This window comes from Sminthopsis crassicaudata, chromosome 3 (genome assembly GCF_048593235.1).
Source record: "Sminthopsis crassicaudata isolate SCR6 chromosome 3, ASM4859323v1, whole genome shotgun sequence".
Lineage (NCBI taxonomy): Eukaryota > Metazoa > Chordata > Mammalia > Dasyuromorphia > Dasyuridae > Sminthopsis > Sminthopsis crassicaudata.
In genome coordinates, this window is record NC_133619.1 from 578154863 (window position 1) to 578173075 (window position 18213).

At 34.5% G+C, this 18213-nt stretch overlaps 1 protein-coding gene across 1 annotated transcript in view; it reads left to right on the plus strand.

Moving 5' to 3' along the window:
- Positions 1 to 18213, plus strand: part of ALG5 (ALG5 dolichyl-phosphate beta-glucosyltransferase) — a 67968-nt gene that overhangs the window by 1793 nt on the left and 47962 nt on the right. The window contains exons 2-4 of the mRNA XM_074304885.1: positions 7529 to 7700; positions 15469 to 15515; positions 17297 to 17365. Of these exons, the coding sequence (XP_074160986.1) occupies positions 7529 to 7700; positions 15469 to 15515; positions 17297 to 17365 (288 nt within the window). The remainder of the gene's footprint in view (positions 1 to 7528; positions 7701 to 15468; positions 15516 to 17296; positions 17366 to 18213) is intronic.

Here is an 18213-nt window from a genome sequence, read left to right on the forward strand (position 1 = left end):
AAGTCTTGAGGGAGATATAACATACCTGTGTGCACCCTGCATTGGACATAGACTAGATGCCTCAGAAACATGTTAAGCTTGACATGTCTAAAACTGAACTCAATACCTTTCTTCATAGACATTTCTCTCTTTCAATCTTCCTCATTTAGCTTAAAGTTACCATTCTTTTGGTTTTTCAGGTTCATAGTTTCTTGACATCATCCTTGCTGCCTCATTTGCCTTGACCCCACATATCCAATCAGTTGCCACATCTTACCTTTTCTGCCTTTACAACATTTCTCTTTTTTTTTTTTTTTTTTTTTTTTTAGGTAATTTTTCTTTCTTTCTTTTTTTAATTAAAGCTTGTTATTTACAAAATATATGCATGGGTAATTTTTCAACATTGACCTTTGCATGTATGACCCTGTGTTCCAAATTTTCTCCTCCTTCCCCTCCCCCAGGTAGCAGATAACCTAATTAATACATATTAAATATATTAAAATATATATTAAACCCACTATATGTATTCATATTTATAAAGTTATCTTGCTGCAGAAAAAAAATTTGCATCAAGAAGAAAAAAAAAACTGAGAAAGAAAACAATGCAAGCAAACAGCAACAGGAAGAGTGAAATGCTATGTTGTGGTTCCCACAGTCCTCTCTTTGAGTGTAGATGGCTCTCTTCATCATGAGATCATTGAAATTCCCCTCAATTATCTCATTGTTGGAAAGAATCACGTCCATCAGAATTGATCATTGCATAATATTGTTGTTGCTGAATACAATGATTTCCTGGTTCTGTTCATTTCATTTAGCATCAGTTCATGTAAGTCTCCAGGCCTCTCTAAAAATCATCCTACTCATCATTTCTTATAAAAAAATAATATTCCATAATATTCATATACCATTACTTATTCAGCCATTCTCTAATTGATGGGCATCGACTCAGTTTCCAGTTTCTTGACAATACAAAAAGAGCTGTCACAAACATTTTTGCACATGTGGGGCCCTTTCCCTCCTTTAAGATCTCTTTGGGATATAATTCCAGTAGAAACTCTCTGGATCAGAGAGTATGAACAATTTGATAACCCTTTGGATATAGTTCCAAATTGCTCTCCAGAATGGCTGGATCTGTGCACAATTCCACCAACAATGTATCAGTGTTCCAATTTTCCCATATCCCCATTCAACATTCGTCATTATCTTTTCCTGTCATCTTAGCCGATCTAAGAAGTGGTTTCCAACATTTCTCACATCGACCCCTTCATTCACCTAGCTACCACCTTAATATTTCACTTAGATATCTTCTCATGTTGCCTCTTTGTTGTGATCTGAAAAAACCTTTGTTTTCCTGACACTGTCTTCCAAATCTGGCTTCTACTCATATATCACAATCCCTGACATTTAAGGCCAGGAGGAAGAATTGGTATATTTCTTGCTACCTAGCATTTTCTCTGCTATTTTCAGTCAGTAGCCAGATCTTTTCCCTTTAAGGTATGTTCCATTATGTCTTATCTTTGTGGCTAACATCTCTGCTTCAAGACATTCTTCCTTCTCCCTCATAAGTTCAGTACCTGGCTCATCATCATTTCTGTGGCTTCCCAGTTTTTCTGCTACAGTCCCCATGATCTGTCTCCAGTTTGTTTCAGCTACACACAGGAGTGTTCATACTTTAGCTAAATTTTCTCCAGTTTAAGAATCTGTAATTATAGTTCTCTCAAGTTGCCTATATACAACTGGGAACTTATATTGAGTCCATATAAGAAATTCTATGGAATAATTATAGAATTTTATCCAAAGTGGATAAACTTTGCAGCTGTATAAATAGTATTTGATATTTAGGGCATACTTTTTGATCAAATGAATCTAGATAAAACATTGATTCAGAAATTATTTTTTAATAGTACATGCTCTGTATACCATCAAGGTAGGTGCTGGAATAGTGGTAAAAGCTCAATCATGAATCAATGGTTTCTGTTTAGACAGCTGAAGCAATGGCACACACAGTAGAAAGATTGTCTGGGTTCAGACTTTACTTTTGATACTTGGTCAAGTCACTGAGTGTGCTTAGGTTTTCAGGGACTTAGAATAAATGGTCTAAGTGCCACTAGATAGAAATGAAGGTGTGAATTCTTGAGTATGAAGAGATACTGTGTGCAAAGACATGGAGATAGGATTTGGAATATTATGTGTAGCAACAAGTAGTTCAGTTTTACTACTTAGTAAAGTAGAAATTATATAAGACAATACAGTCTGAAGTCAGTTGAATGGCATTAAAGGCCACACTAAGATGCTTACATTTTAAACTAAAGTAATAAGGAGCTATTGAAGAGTCTTTAGTAGGGAAGTGATATGGTCAGGTCTGAGAGAGACTGGATGCAGGAATTCCAATTAGAAAGCTATTGCAGAAGTCCAGATGAGAAGTAATGAAAGGCATGAGCTAAGGTGACAGATGGAAGTAGAAAGTAGGGAATAGATGCCAGAGATTTCTTTGACATAGAAATGACAAAATTTGAAAGTAACTGAATATGAATGGGAAGGGAGAGTGAGGAGTCAGAGATGGCCCAGTATTATAAGAAGAATGGTGACACTTTTGACAGAACTATTTAAAGTTCAAAAGAGAGATGAGTTAGGGTGGGAGGAATGACTAGGAGGAAAGGGGAGAAAATTTATGAATTTTAATTTAGACATACTGAATTTGAGAAGCCTTTGGTCATCTACTTTGAATTGTCCAGTAGACTGTTTATTATAGAATTGGAGCCTAGGAGAGAGACTCAAGATGAAAGTATAGATCTGAAAGTCACCTCCACAGAATGATTAATTGAAACCATGGAAGTGATTATGTTGTCCAGTGAGAAGAAAATAGGCCCGAGGATAGACCTTTGAGTATAGCAGAGGTAGAAAGAAGGATATGGATGACAGTACAGCAAAGGAGACTTTTTGGAGATGGTAAACAGGAGAGAACATACTATAGGCCCAGATAGGAGGGCATTTTGTGTGTGTGTGTGTGTGTGTGTGTGTGTGTGTGTGTGTGTGTGTGTGTTTATTTTACTACATTGAAGACCACAGAAAGTATGTATTTCATTGTATTCAGAAGCAGTGTTTTCCTTATTTTTTTCTCCTAATACTTTTTTTTTTATTCTTTAATTTTTTATTAATTTTTATAATTATAACATTTTCTTTGACAGTACATATGCATAGGTAATTTTTTTTTTTTTTTTTTTTTTTTTTACAGCATTATCCCTCGTATTCCCTTCTGTTCCGAGTTTTTCCCCTCCTTCCCTCTACCCCCTCCCCTAGATGGCAGGCATTCCCATACATATTAAATATCTTATAGTATATCCTAGGTACAATATATATGTGCAGAACCGAATTTTGTTGTTGTTGTTGCAAAGGAAGGATTGTATTCACAAGGTAAAAATAATCTGGGAAGAGAAACAGAACAAAACAAAACAAACAAACAAAAAAAAACAATGCTCACAGTTTACACTCATTTCCCAGTGTTCCTTTTCTGGATGTAGCTGATTCTATCCATCATTGATCAGTTGGAATTGGATTAGCTTTTCTCTATGTTGAAGATATCCACTTCCATCAGAATACATCCTCATACAGTATCATTGTTGAAGTGTATAATGATCCCCTAGTTCTGCTCGTTTCACTCAGCATCAGTTGATGTAAGTCTCTCCAAGTCTCTCTGTATTCCTCCTATTGGTCATTTCTTATAGAACAATAATATTCCATAACATTCATATACCATAATTTACCCAACCATTCTTCAGTTGATGGACATCCATTCATTTTCCAATTTCTAGCCACTATGAAAAGGGCTGCCACAAATATTTTGGCACATACAGGTCCCTTTCCCTTTTTTAGTATTTCCTTGGGATATAAGCCCAGTAGTAGTACGGCTGGGTCAAAGGGTATGCACATTTTGATAACTTTTTGGGCATAATTCCAGATTGCTCTCCAGAATGGTTGGATTCTTTCACAACTCCACCAACAATACATCAGTGTCCCAGTTTTCCCACAGCCCCTCCAACATTCATCGTTTTTTGTTCCTGTCATCTTAGCCAATCTGACAGGTGTGTAATGATACCTCAGAGTTGTTTTAATTTGCATTTCTCTGATCAATAGTGATTTGGAACACTTTCATATGAGTGGAAATAGTTTTAATTTCATCATCTGAAAATTGTCTGTTCATATCCTTTGACCATTTATCAATTGGAGAATGGCTTGATTTCTTATAAATTAAAGTCAATTCTCTGTATATTTTGGAGATGAGGCCTTTATCAGAACCTTTAACTGTAAAAATGTTTTCCCAATTTGTTACTTCCCTTCTAATCTTGTTTGCATTAGTCTTGTTTGTGCAGAAACTTTTTAATTTGGTGTAATCAAAATTTTCTATTTTGTGATCAATAATGGTCTCTAGTTCTCCCTTGGACACAAACTCCTTCCTCCTCCACAAGTCAGAGAGATAAACCATCCCATGTTCCTCCAATTTATTTATGATTTCGTTCTTTATGCCTAAATCTTGGACCCATTTTGATCTTATCTTAGTATGTGGTGTTAAATGTGGCTCCATGCCTAGTTTCTGCTATACTAATTTCCAGTTTTCCCAGCAGTTTTTGTCAAATAATGAATTCTTATCCCAAAATTTGGGATCTTTGGGTTTGTCAAAGATTAGATTGCTATTTTTATTCACTATCTTGCCCTGTGAACCTAACCTATGCCACTGATCAACTAGTCTATTTCTTAGCCGATACCAAATGGTTTTGGTGACTACTGCTTTATAATATAGTTCTAGATCAGGTACAGCTAGACCACCTTCATTTAATTTTTTTTTCATTACTTCCCTTGAAATTCTCAACCTTTTGTTGTTCCATATGAATTCTGTTGTTATTTTTTCTAGGTCATTAAAATAGTTTCTTGGGAGTCTGATTGGTATAGCACTAAATAAATAGATTAGTTTAGGGAGATAGGAGGGCATTTTCAGCTATCCAGGTAGCATAAAAGTCAAGAAGAATGAAGACTTAGAAAAAACTACTGAATTTGAGAAATAAAGGAGAGAAAATTTAAAATGACTCAGGGTTTCAAGCATAGGTGTTTGGAAGGTATGATAGTGCCAATAACATGATGTAGAAATTTGAGAAAAGAGACAGCTATTCAGGGAGATTCAGTAAGTTCAGTTTGGTAAATCTATTGAGCAACTACTCTGTGCACTTTGCCAAACTCTTGGCATGCAAAAAGAAATGTGACCTGCATTGGTCCAGTCTAGCTCCTCTGAAGGGCTCAGAATCAATCCTTGTCAGGATAAGCAAAAGTCCTTGCCCCATGTTGGGCGCCAATTTGTAATGTGCTGTTATCTCCAGAAGCTGCAGATCGCTCTCTGGGAGGAGATCTGCTATGTCAACTCAAATCTCTCAGACAGATTCTTCTTCCTGTAGAGAGCTGACTTCCCTTCCTGCAGAGCAGCCTCAAGTTTTGTCCAGATGTAACTCTGTCTCTCCTCCAGAGCTGCCCTCTTTTATCCTCCCAGAGAATGGGGGTGGGATAATCCAAGGGCTTCTGGGAAAAATTACTCCAACCAATGAACTTGCTCTTCCTAAGCATGCAAGCTCTTCCCCAGGAATTCACAAGTAAAACTCCTGAACTAGAGAATTGTCAAATACTGACTTAGCACTTAGTAAGAACCTAATATCTCATTATCTCATTAGCACTTAGTAAGAACCTAACAGTGACCCACTAGCTGTGTGATACTGGGCAGGTCACTCCAATTGCCTTAGTAAAAAACTCACCTGTTTTCAGGGAGCTGAGTGATGAGTGAATAAAAGGATAAACAAATAAAAATCAGATGAGAAAAAGAGAGAAAGTGGATAAGTACAAAGGTGCTGTCCAAATAAAGGTTATGAGAAATTTGAGGAGGGAGATAATACTTTCACCTGGACTCTTAAACAAGACAGGAATCTGAGGAATTAGATATTAAAGGAAGAGGAAGTATTTCAGCAGGTGGATATGATCAGTTAGGACAGGAGACTATTTCAGGTATGGGGAGAGAGTAAGAGTGTCACGAGGAAGAATACGAATCTGAAGCATAGATTACATGGAGAAGTGATATGAGATGTGATTGGACAAGTAGATTGGAGTCAGATTATGAATAGACTTGAATTCCAGAGTTAGAATTCTGAGAGCCACACAAGCTTTTTATTTTTTATTTTTTTAAACATAGGAATCTTATGACGATTATATAGTATTAGAAAGATCACTTAGTGATGTGGAAGATGGATTAGAAAGAGGTTTGATTGATGATGAAAAGACTGTTAGGAAGCAATTATAATAATTTAGTCAAGGAGAAGTTCACTCGGATGGCTACAGTAGACTAGAGGAAGGGTCAAAAGTATAAAATAATATGGAAGTAGAAATGATAGACTTACCAACTAATTGTAGGTGTGCATAAGAAGTAGAGAAAAGTTTAAGATGACTCCCTGGGAAAATGATACTGCAAGGACTGCAATTGTTAATTGAATCTAGCCATTAGTAAGGAGTAGAAGCAAAACAGTAAGGAGGGAAGCAAAAGGTAAGTTTTCACAGATATTTTCAGGTTCTCCAGATATTTAGAGGTAGAGGAGAAAAGTAGTAGTCCACAGGGAAAGGGATCCTTCAAGAATAGTTTTTTTGTATGGTAGCAGCAGCAATGTATGTTCAACCTTTTTGGGCACCACATTGGGGTCTCTTGCAATGAACAGAGAGCTCTGGGTCTGCACTCAGGAAGAGCTAGGTTCAATTATACAACTCCTAATTTTGTGATGTTGAACAAGTCATTTAACTTCTGCCTGCCTCAACTTTCTCATCTGTAAAATGGGGATAATGGTACACCTTACCATCTAAGATTGTTGTGAATATCAAATAAAACCTTTTGAAAATGTTAAGATACTACAGCAATAATAAGATTATATCGTGATCAACTGTGATGGATTTGACTCTTTTCAACAATGAGGTGATTCAGGCAAGTCCCAGTAGAACTGTAGCTAAGAGAGCCATCTGTATCCAGAAAGAAGATTGTGGGGATTGAATGTAGATCACAACATAGTATTTTCACCTTTTTTTTCCTTTTTCCCTTTTTGATCTGATCTTTCTTATGCAGCATGATAAATGTGGAAATATGTTACTAAGAATTGCACATGTTGAACCTATATTGGATTACATGCTGTCTAGGGATGAGGGTGAAGGTAAAGGAGGGAGAAAAATTTGGAACACAAGGTTTTGCAAAGTGAAAGTTGAAAACTATCTTTGTATATGTTTTTAAAATAAGCTATTATTTTAAAAAATGTTACTCTCCAGATGTTAGTGGTTATTACTGTTGTTATTTTTGTTAAAGAATCCCAGAGTGAAGGCCAGCCTTTATTTCAATTTTATATATCCCAATAGGATACTCAGAATTATATAGCTATATTCTATAAAATTATATTGTGGAAACTATTTTAATTGTACTATATAACCTAAAAGAAGAAAACCAGAATGCATATAACTGCATATTTTATTCTATTTTTAGCTTTCTTTTGTTGCATTTCTGTCTGCTACCAAAATTCCAAACATTTGCTGGCGCAAGGAAGAAAATTTCTTTTTAAATGCAGCTGGCAAGAAGGAAGCTTTACCTACTATACATGACGCACCAACTAAGCAGTTATCCATTGTTGTGCCTTCTTATAATGAAGAAAAACGATGTAAGTACAATTTGGTTTTGGTAGTGAGAAGGAACTTGGGTTGGAAAGAACTTTTATGTCCTAGCATTAGATTTTGCTCTTTTGCAAAATGTCAGTAACTATTAGGCAACTACAAAATGGTTATTAAATAATACATATATTAATATGTAATAATAATAATATATTAAATAATTCTGTTTTACAGAACATTTATTTCTTTGAAATTATTTTTAATGAGCTTATATAAAATATTATTCGCTTCAATTTTCTTATTTTCATAGTTAAATGAATACTAGACAAAGATTTGAATTGCTATTTTTTCTCTAGCACTATGCTAAAACACAGTAGACATGGGAGTATGACTTGTGCACCTGAATCTAATATTTTAGTTAGGAACATAAGATGCGAAACATCTGGATAATATTGGCATAAAGACTGAGGCTGTGATTTCATTGGTATAAGGAACTCCTAAGAAAGGAAACTCCCTCTACCAGTTCAGGTTAACACTGTATCTGCAATTTTTCTTCTCAGTTGTTCAGATTCTTGAGATGTTAGGTTGTTTATTTAGAAGAGCATAGCTAGCCAAAGGTGAGACTTAAACCCATTTCTTCCCATATTTGATATCTCTTACTTCACCATACCAAATTTATTTTAAATAATAAACTAAATTCAGCAAAATCCTATTAAAGTCTCATTTTAAGGTATTGTGCTAGACTAACATATAGCATGTAATATATTAAAAATATGTATTTCACAGTGAGAAAACTAGTTTGGCTCTATCCCAGCTTCTTGAAACTGTGGTCTGAATGTGGGGATTGTTAGTTTATGATTTCTTCTCAGTAAGTGTTGGATTTGTATCCCTATTTTTATGCCCATATACTGATGTCACCTAAACATTTCTCATGTGAAAAGAGGTTGCAAGTAAAAAAAATTTAAGAACTCCTGGGCTAGATCACAAGTTGATACTAGAGTTCATTGGGAGATAGGTTAGGGCCAGATAGTGGCGAGCTTTGAATATTAAGTTCAGAAGTTGAAACCATCACTGTCATTAAAGGATTTAAGCAAGTTGATTTCATGAAATTGACATTTTAGGAAAATAAAACTGATAACAGTGCAGGACAGATAGAAGGAAATTGAGGCCAAAGCAGGAATACTAGTTGAGGCCATTAAGATTTTATAATTGTAAAGTCATTAGTGTCTGAACTAATTTGATGATGGTTGAAGTAGTTTTGAAGAGAATGATATAACTAATATAGAAGAAAGAACAAGGAATAAGAAAAGATCATTTGATCTAGAAGTATATATTGGATACTCCCAGTGTGCTTAGTACTGGGCCTTCAAGATTATAAGCATAAGTCACCAAAACAAAAACAAACAAACAAAAAAAACTGGAGTACTTTTGATCAAAGTAGGGATGGTATTTTTCTAAGAATGATGTTCTTATAGAGCTATCATATTTCCTGTAAAAGATTCCCTACAATATCTCCAAAGGAAGAGAATCAAACCAAGCAATCATTACCTGGCATAGGCCCTAAACTCTGTAAACTTACTTGAGAAAAGGTCGTACTTAGACAAATATATCCCTTCAGATTAGAACACTCTTAAAGACAGAGTAAAGATGAGGCAATTTTAATGAGTAAAACAAATTTATGAATAAGGAGGAAAGATAGTTTGCATGGCAACTGTAAAATGAATTCAGATCCTTGGTCTGACATTAACTAGGTTTATGTTCTTAGACAGGTCATTTCCCCTCTCAAGGTCTCAGCTTCCTCATCTTTAAAAATTAATGCTGTTAAACATCTGTGCCCTACATCAGACAGCAACTAGGTAGAGTGTGCTCAGTTCTCAGCAAAGCATTTTAGGAAACACATGATTCAGCTAGAGCAAATCCACAGCAAAAATAATGATTGTGAAAGAATACTCTACTCTGTCCTTTACACAGCCATAAAATTAGATCTCCCAAAAGCACTGTCAGTCAGCCATTAAACATATAATAAACACCTACTATGTGAATGGCACATTGCTGAATGCTGGAAATACAAAGAAAAATCAGTGACAGTCCCTGCTCACAATCTCATGGGGGGAGACAACATACAAATAACTGTGTACAGTCAAGATACACTTATAGGATAAAATGGAAATAATCAAAGGGAATTTACTAAAATTAAGGAGGTTTGAGAAAGGCTTCCTTTTGAGGGAGGAATTTTAGATGGGACTTAAAGGAATCCAGAGAATCCAGGAGTAGATATAAGGAGAGCATTTCAGGCATTAGGGGTAGCCAGTAAAAATGCCCAGAGGCAGTAGAGGACATGTCTTGTTAAAGGAACATCAAAAAGGCGATGTCTCTCAATCACATACTATGTGTGGGGTATGAGGAGTAAGAAAATTGGAAAGGTGAGGTGGGGGTAAGTTGTAAAGAGTTTTGAGGGTCAAACAGGGTTTTATATTTGATCTGAGAGATTAGAGGGAGTCATTGGAGCTGATTAAATAAAAGGGTGACATGGTCAGACCTGCACTTTAGGAACATGACTTTGACAGCTGAGTGAAGGGATAAACTAGAGTAAACTAGAAATTCAAGGTAGGGGGACAAACTAGCAGACTTTTGTAATGGTATGTGGTTGAAGTGTTGAAGACCTGTACCAAAATGGTGGCAACATGAGAAGATGTTATGATGGTATATATGAGAATGTTGTGAAGGTAGAAACAACAAGACTTCGCAATGAGTTAATTATGGAGGGTAAGAGAATGAAGAGTTGAGGATGGCACTTTAGTTGTCAGCCTTAGTGACTAGGAAGATGATTACTCTAGACAGTAGTAAGAAAATTCAAAATAAGGGAGGGTTTGAAGAGAAAGATAATAAATTTAGTTCTGGACCTGTTAAGTTTTAAGATGTTTGTGAGATCTACAGTTTGAGATATTCAGTAGACAGCTTAGAACCCAAATTGATGTGAGAATCATCTGCATAGAGATGATTACTGAATTGATGGTTATTGATGAGATCCAAAAGATATGATGAGGGAAAAGAGAAAAGGAGGTCCGGCAGATAACCTTGGGGACACTTTGGTTAGCTAAATGAAGAATTAGAAAAGGAGATTAAGAAAGAATGGTCAAAGGTAGGAGGAAAAACAGGAGAGAAAAGCATTGAGAAAACCTAGAGAGAAGAGCTTATGTACACAAAGGCAATCAATTTGAATGCTAAGGTTGGATTTTGTTGAATTTGTAAGAATTTGTTGAGTTAAGAGAGTAAGAAGAAGGTAAATTAGAGTGGGGGTAATAGAGAGGACAGTATACTGAAGAAGATGGGATGGAATGGGATCACTGTTACAAGTAGAGTGATTCATCTTGGCAAGGAGAGGGCCACATCTTCATAGGAGAAATACATCTGAATGATATAAAGTGAGGAGGAGAAGAGAAAAAGAGAAATCTCTCAGCAAATGGTCTGGTTTTTTTTCAGTGAAATATATGGCAAGGCTTTTAGAATAGAGGATTAAGGGAGAATGCAGAATTTTAAGATGTACCCATGATTAGGGTTGTGATAAGAGTGAAAAAGCTTGCTTCATTCTTTCACCACTTCAGTCCATCTTCTATACAGCTTCCAAAATCATTTTCCTTAAGTGCAGATCCTACCAAGTCACTCCCTATTTAGTAAACTACAGTAGTTCTCTGTTACTTCCAGGATCAAATATATACTTTTCTATTTGACTTTTAAAACCTATCTTTCCAGCCTTCCTATGTAGCACAGTATAATAAAATTAGCCTTCTCTCTGATCTTCACAAACAGAATTCCACCTTTTATCTCTGAACCTTTGCATTGATTGTCCTTCCTGTCTGGAATGCAATTTCCCCTCACTTCCACTTCTTACAATTCCTCATTTCCTTCAAGACACAAATAAAGACTCTCCAACTGCTAAGATTATCTCCACCTAACTACTTTTTATTTATTCTGACTAATATGTCAAATCAACAAGAATTTATTTAAGCACTTACTATGTGTCAGGCACTGTGCTGAGCACTGGGAATGCAAATACAGTTAGGGCAATTACCTTTCCTCAAGGAACTTAACATTCTAATATGGGAAGACGAAAACTGAAAAACTAAGAGGTTGGGAAGGCATGCAGGTAGGGATATAGCAGACAAAGTCTGCTTACAAGGAATCAGAGGTGCAGCCTGGAGAAGAATGAAGACCTGATTGACCTGGGCCTCTGCCTTTAAAATGGAAACAATAATTTTATGGGAAGAATCAGCTAATGAGAAGGAGAGGCCCCAACTCCATACCTCTTCGGAACTTCCCTATTTTTGTTGAGAAAATCATTCAATCACCGTCTGAGTTTACAAATGAGGCATCACTTTTGGTTCCATTTCCATCCCTACCCTTTGCCTCATGTAGAATAAAATCCTTTGTTTTAGGTACAAGCCTGAAAGAAACTTTTTTTTTTTTTTTAAAGTCTTGATTATTCTCATCTAAGATTTTCTGCTTAGAGAGAATATCAAGACTGACAGTGTTACTCTGAATCTGAAACACTCTACTCTCTGCCATTCCAGAGTTGCTTATTTAACAGTCCCTGATTATAGATAGGATTCCACAATGAGATAAAAATAAAATTAAAATGTTCAAGATAAAAGCTCACTTAACATTTTGTTTACTTCATAGTCACTATTTTGGAATGCTCTTGGATAATCATTGTCCCAAAACCTTGAAATCCTTCTGGGGCCACTTTTGTCAAGAATATTCAAAGGGGAACTCAGAGATACTTCCCATCTCATACTTTCCCAACTCCTCTTAATCTTAGTGCTTTCCCTCATAATTATTTCCAGTTTATTCTATCTGTAATTTGTTTGTAAATGTTTGCATGTCTTTTCTATTAGATTGTGAGTTCTTTGAATGCAGCTACTATTTTTGCCTTTTTATATCTTTAGTGCTTAGCACAGTACCTGGCACATAATATGTTTTTGATTGATTGACTTCCAATAAAAGAAAGTTCACTTTCTTAGAAGGATCATTTCCCTAGTTTGGTTTATGTAGATCTGTCAAGAGCCTTCTGTCCTTATATTGTCACCTTCATAATTATTTCTTTTTTTTTTTTTTTTTTTTTTCCTTCATAATTATTTCAAAGAGGAGCTTTTCCTAGACTGATTTGTAGAGGAAGGAGGCAGACATTACAAATAAAAGAAGGTTTTTTCTTTTAGATTAGACCAAAGACTAAGATAATTTTGAAATATTTCCATAATATTTCTAGAAGGAGCTGAAGGAAGAACCTTCAGTCTACCTCCAAATCCACATTTCTAATCTTTATTCCTCTCTAGTCATAAGGACATCATCTCATTTTAAGCTTTCAGTCATTTTCACCTGGACTATTGCGGTAGCCTGATAATTGGGTCCCCTATCCCAAATCTTCCCTCCCCAATCTATCCTCCATACAGCTTCCAAGTTATTTTCCAAAGCACAAATCTAATCATATCTCCCTTCTCAATAAATGTCAGTGATTTTCTTTTCTTTTTGTTTTTGATTTATATTTGATATCATTCATATTTAATATCAAATATAAATTCCTTTTTGACCCTTTACTAACCACCTTTCTAACATATTATATATGTTCCAGTCAGTCTATTTTTGTGTTTCTCACTGAACTGCATTCCACCATTTACCTCCATGACTGCAGTGTTCTTTCTTCTCACTTCCACCCTCAAGAACCCCTAATTTCCTTCAAACTTCCACTCACATGATGCCTTTTCTGGTTTTTACTAGTGCTACTCCCTTCCTCCTCAAAATTGCCCATAATGTTTTGTGTATACCTACATACAGAAATGTCATTTCTACATATTGAAAGTAAGCTCCTTGAGGGAAGAAGCTGTTTTACTTTTGGTTTTGTATGTCTTGCATATAGTGGCATGTAATTGGTTATTGCCAAGAAAATTAAGTCAACATCTAGTTTTTGCTCTTTAGATTTTTTTTTAAATATATGAGAAAGATCATATTAACATAAGCTCATGTATAGGACATGGAAATTAGTAAAGTAAAAATATGCCCATAAATATATATATATATATATATATATATATAATTAATTAATATGATCTCCATTTATTAGTTCTTGAGTTCTTATAAATAAAAGTCAATTCTCTATATATTTTGGAAATGAGGCCATTTTCAGAACCTTTAACTGTAAAAATGTTTTCCCAGTTTATTGCTTCCCTTCTAATCTTGGCTGCATTAGTTTTGTTTGTAAAAAAGCTTTTTAACTTAATATAATTAAAATTTTCTATTTTGTGATCAATAATGATCTCTAGTTCTTCTTTGGTCACAAATTCCTTCCTTCTCCACAGGTCTGAGAAGTAAACTATTCTATGTTCTTCTAATTTATTTATAATCTCATTCTTTATGCCTAAATCATGAACTCATTTTGATCTTATCTTGGTGTACAGTGTTAAGTGTGGGTCAATGCCTAGTTTCTGCCATACTAATTTCCAATTTTCCCAGCAGTTTTTGTCAAATAGTGTATTCTTATCCCAAAAGTTGGGGTCTTTGGGTTTGTCAAACACTAGATTGCTTTAATTATTGACTATTTTGTCCTGTGAACCTAACCTATTCTACTGATCAACTAGTCTATTTCTTAGCTGATACCAAATGGTTTTGGTGACTGTTGCTTTATAATATAGTTCTAGATCAGGTACAGCTAGGCCACCTTCAAAAAATGTGTTTTTATTGATGGCTTTTGTTTAATATAACCACCGTTTCTCCCAGTATTTGCCTACCTCCTCCCACAGAACCATCCCATACAACAAATAGTACTTTTTTGAAAGAGAATAAAAGAAAAGTAGCATAACTGATCAATACATTAAAAAAGCTTAAATTTTTGGATCAATTCATTAACTTTTATTTAGAGTTGTATTGTGAGAAATGATCATTTGTTTTCCTTAGATCTACTCCTTTGATTCAAAAACTAATATGAAGTAGGTCATCTATTAAGAAATGTGAAAAGGTCTATGAAATTCACATATATTTTCTTACTGAAAATCTATAATGACTAACAAAAAGTACCTCAGCTAAAACAATTGACCATACCCTTTGAAAGAAGCATTAACTTGAACTGATTTAAATTTTGAATAATTTTCTTTTTATTTAACTTTATCCTTGCCAGTTAAATATTATACAGATCAAAAGCAAATCCATTTCAGCAGTAAAGGACAGAAGAATAAGCATAGAGAAGGGAGTAGAATCCCATACTGGCAATTTAGGTATGATAGACACTTTGCAAAGATTTTATAGTTTAAAATAATTCTTTTCAAAAATTTTGCAAACATTAAGTGACTGTCATGTACAAAACACTTTGATGGATTCTGGAGATGCTCTTAAAGAAGTTTATGTTATATTAAATCAAGAATTTTAACAGTTTAAAGAGAACAGCATTTTATAATGATTATTTAAAATATATTTCATTTGAATTTAAGAACTATATCATTTGAATATTTCATTTGAATGAAGATTCTTTAGTATGATTCAGTTATAGGAAGAATTCTTACTTTTTTCAATGCCTATAGTGTTTCCTTTAGCAGAAAGCATATTTTTCCTTAGTAGCAAATTTGTTAATAGGTTACTGTAAGATCCTCCTTTTTTGAAGCAGGTTAGTTTATGACAGCTTATCTTACAATTTATTTGTGAAACTATTCCATAGTATTTATTACATACTATTAGTTGTATTAAAGACATATTCAAACTTACTATTGAGTTATTGACTTGATAAAAAATTTTGGGAAGCAATATTTAAATACTTTTTTTTTTTTTTTTCAGTGCCTCTGATGATGGATGAAGCTCTGGGGTATCTAGAGATGAGACAGGTAAATTTTTTTTTATTCAAAGCAAAGATCTTTTAATTAATTTTTAAAAAAACCTCATTGGAGTAGAGATACTCTTTTTGATTTGGACTAGAGGCTAAATTCATCCCTGGAAAAGAGCGAAATACCATTCTTGTGGTAAATTGTGTACATGGAATGCTTCTATAGGCACCATGACAAAGCCAGCATGTAAATTTTCTCATATCTAATTGAAATTATAAAGTACATCCTTCAGAATTCTTTCTTTGTAACCTAATACTTTTCATACTCAAATATTACACCTTCTGGCTACTATTAATTAATAAGCTGAACTATTCTGGAACTACTTCTATTCAAATATTATTTGGGCTAAGGCATGCCAGCTTTGATATTCAGAGGAAATTTTTTGTTAGGGAAAGAAAGTTGGCTTTACTAATGTCTCCTTTTCCAGCAATATTATCCAACATATCTGTAAATTAAGAAGATTGCATAATGGCCCCTGAGATCCCTTCCAGTTTAAAATCTGTGAGTCATAAAATGCAGTCAGTAATTTGGCACCTCCCTAATAAAAAATGGATTCTGTATTATTAGAATTACAAGGATTACCCTGACTAGGACTGATTCTGAGCCCTTCAGAGTAGCTAGCCCGGACTTTACACTGTATGATTGTGGTAAACAGTTTTATCCAATGAATAACATGGTAGAAGTGTTCCTGGGAATTATTGAACCAGAAGTTAAACTCATGAATTATTATTTTATTCACATCTACTAAAAGATTGGCATCCTGTTAAGAGACATATTAACATACTTAGCATATTAAAATATATTTTTGTATATGTATTTCCTGAGTGATAAGAGTTTTGTTTTTAGTCGTCTTGCTTAATACTTGCACAAAATAAAGTTATCTTTCATTTATGTTTCCTAATTTTATAATTTGGATTTAGGTATAGGGTTAAGGACTGGACCTGTGATTTCATTGGCATAGGGAACTCACAATTGAGCAAACTCCTTCTACCCATGAGGATCAGCCCCTTCTCTGAAACATCGAGCCTTAGAGAGTCTCCCAGAGTACTCACAGGTTAAGGGATTTGTCTAGAGTCACATGGCCAATATGTGTCAAAGGCAGCATACCATGCTGCTTCCCAACTTGAATTTAAATAATATAATTGGCATGTGTTTCATTTAAATGCAGTAGTATAGTATCACTGTGTTCTTTTAACATCAGCAGATATTAAGGAAATATAAATTAGATCTGTAAATTGATTTAATTCCAAATGTCTTTTTTCATTATACTCTTGTATTTTCTCTTCAAATAATCTCCCTTAGATTTTGAGAACAAAATGTTTTCTCTTAAATAATTCTTTAGTGGGGTTTTTTTTGTTTGTTTTTATTTTTTTATCTTCTTTAAAATAATGTGAGCACCTACTGGAAAATTCCTTTAAGGACACTGATTTATTTCATGACTTGAAACATGACATTGTATCCAGAAGGAATATAATTTTGGTATAAACTTAAGCACATTGTCTAAGGAAAACCGAAAATTGAATTACTTCCCCTGGTATAGATAAAACAGATAGCTAGTCAGTAATTACTCTTCTGTCTCCTTGCTTAACTGCCTCTCTTCATTCTTGTTTTTATCTTAGTATTATATGTGTGTGTATATATTTTCTTATACTAAAGATAGTTTTAGTTTAATTTGAAGGGATCATCCTAGGTTATTACATAAAATTATTTTTAAACTCTTACCAGGATTTCTTCTAGGAACAATTGTGCTGAATTGTATGTTCCATTTTTGTTTTTTGAAGAAACAAGATCCAGCATTCACATATGAAGTGATCGTGGTTGATGATGGCAGCAAAGACCAGACTTCACAGGTAAAGAAATAGCTCCATAATACTTTATCTAAGAAAAATGTGACATCAGACATGATAATAATAGCTAGTATTTTTGTAATAGTTACTATGTACTAGGCCTTGTGCTAGTGCTTTACAGATATCTCATTTTATCCCCACAGCCCTGGGAAGTTGGTATTTTTTAATCCTCATTTTTACAGTTGATGAAACTGAGTAAATCAAAGGTAAAATGACTTGCTCAGGGTCACAGAGTAAGTGTCTGAGGCCAGATTGAAAAGAGATCTTCCTAATAAGCCTAGTGCTCTGTGTAATATGATGTCACCTGGCTGCCCCATTTTTACTCACCAAGGCTCCCTGTATATTTTCCTACTGCTCTCCACTTAACTGTCAGTATAGGGGAAGGAATGAAGAAAAACTTCCAATAAAGGAGATTTTTTTTTTTACTCCCAGCCCCACTAGTAGTTATTCATACAGAAAAATATTAACTGTCGTGCATGAAATTACTTCTTTGCATTTTCTCCCTTTTATAAGCTATGAAAGCTATTACATTGAACCAGGCAAGTGATTAGTGTCCACCTCTGGAGCACATAGTGTCCCTATGAATTAAGAATAGGACAGGATTGTGCAAAATATGGAGATGAGTTGACAAGATTTGTGAAATAATTAGATATGAAGGATAAAAGAGAAGGAAGAATAATAATTCTCAGGTAGCAACCTGGATGACTGGTATATTCCACAGAAATATCAAGGCTTGTAGGGAGAACAGATTTAGAAGAGAAGATGATGATCTGTTTTTGGATATATCTGAGATGTCAATATTACATTCAGAGAGAGAGAGATATAGAAGGAAATAGTTCAGGTGGGACTAA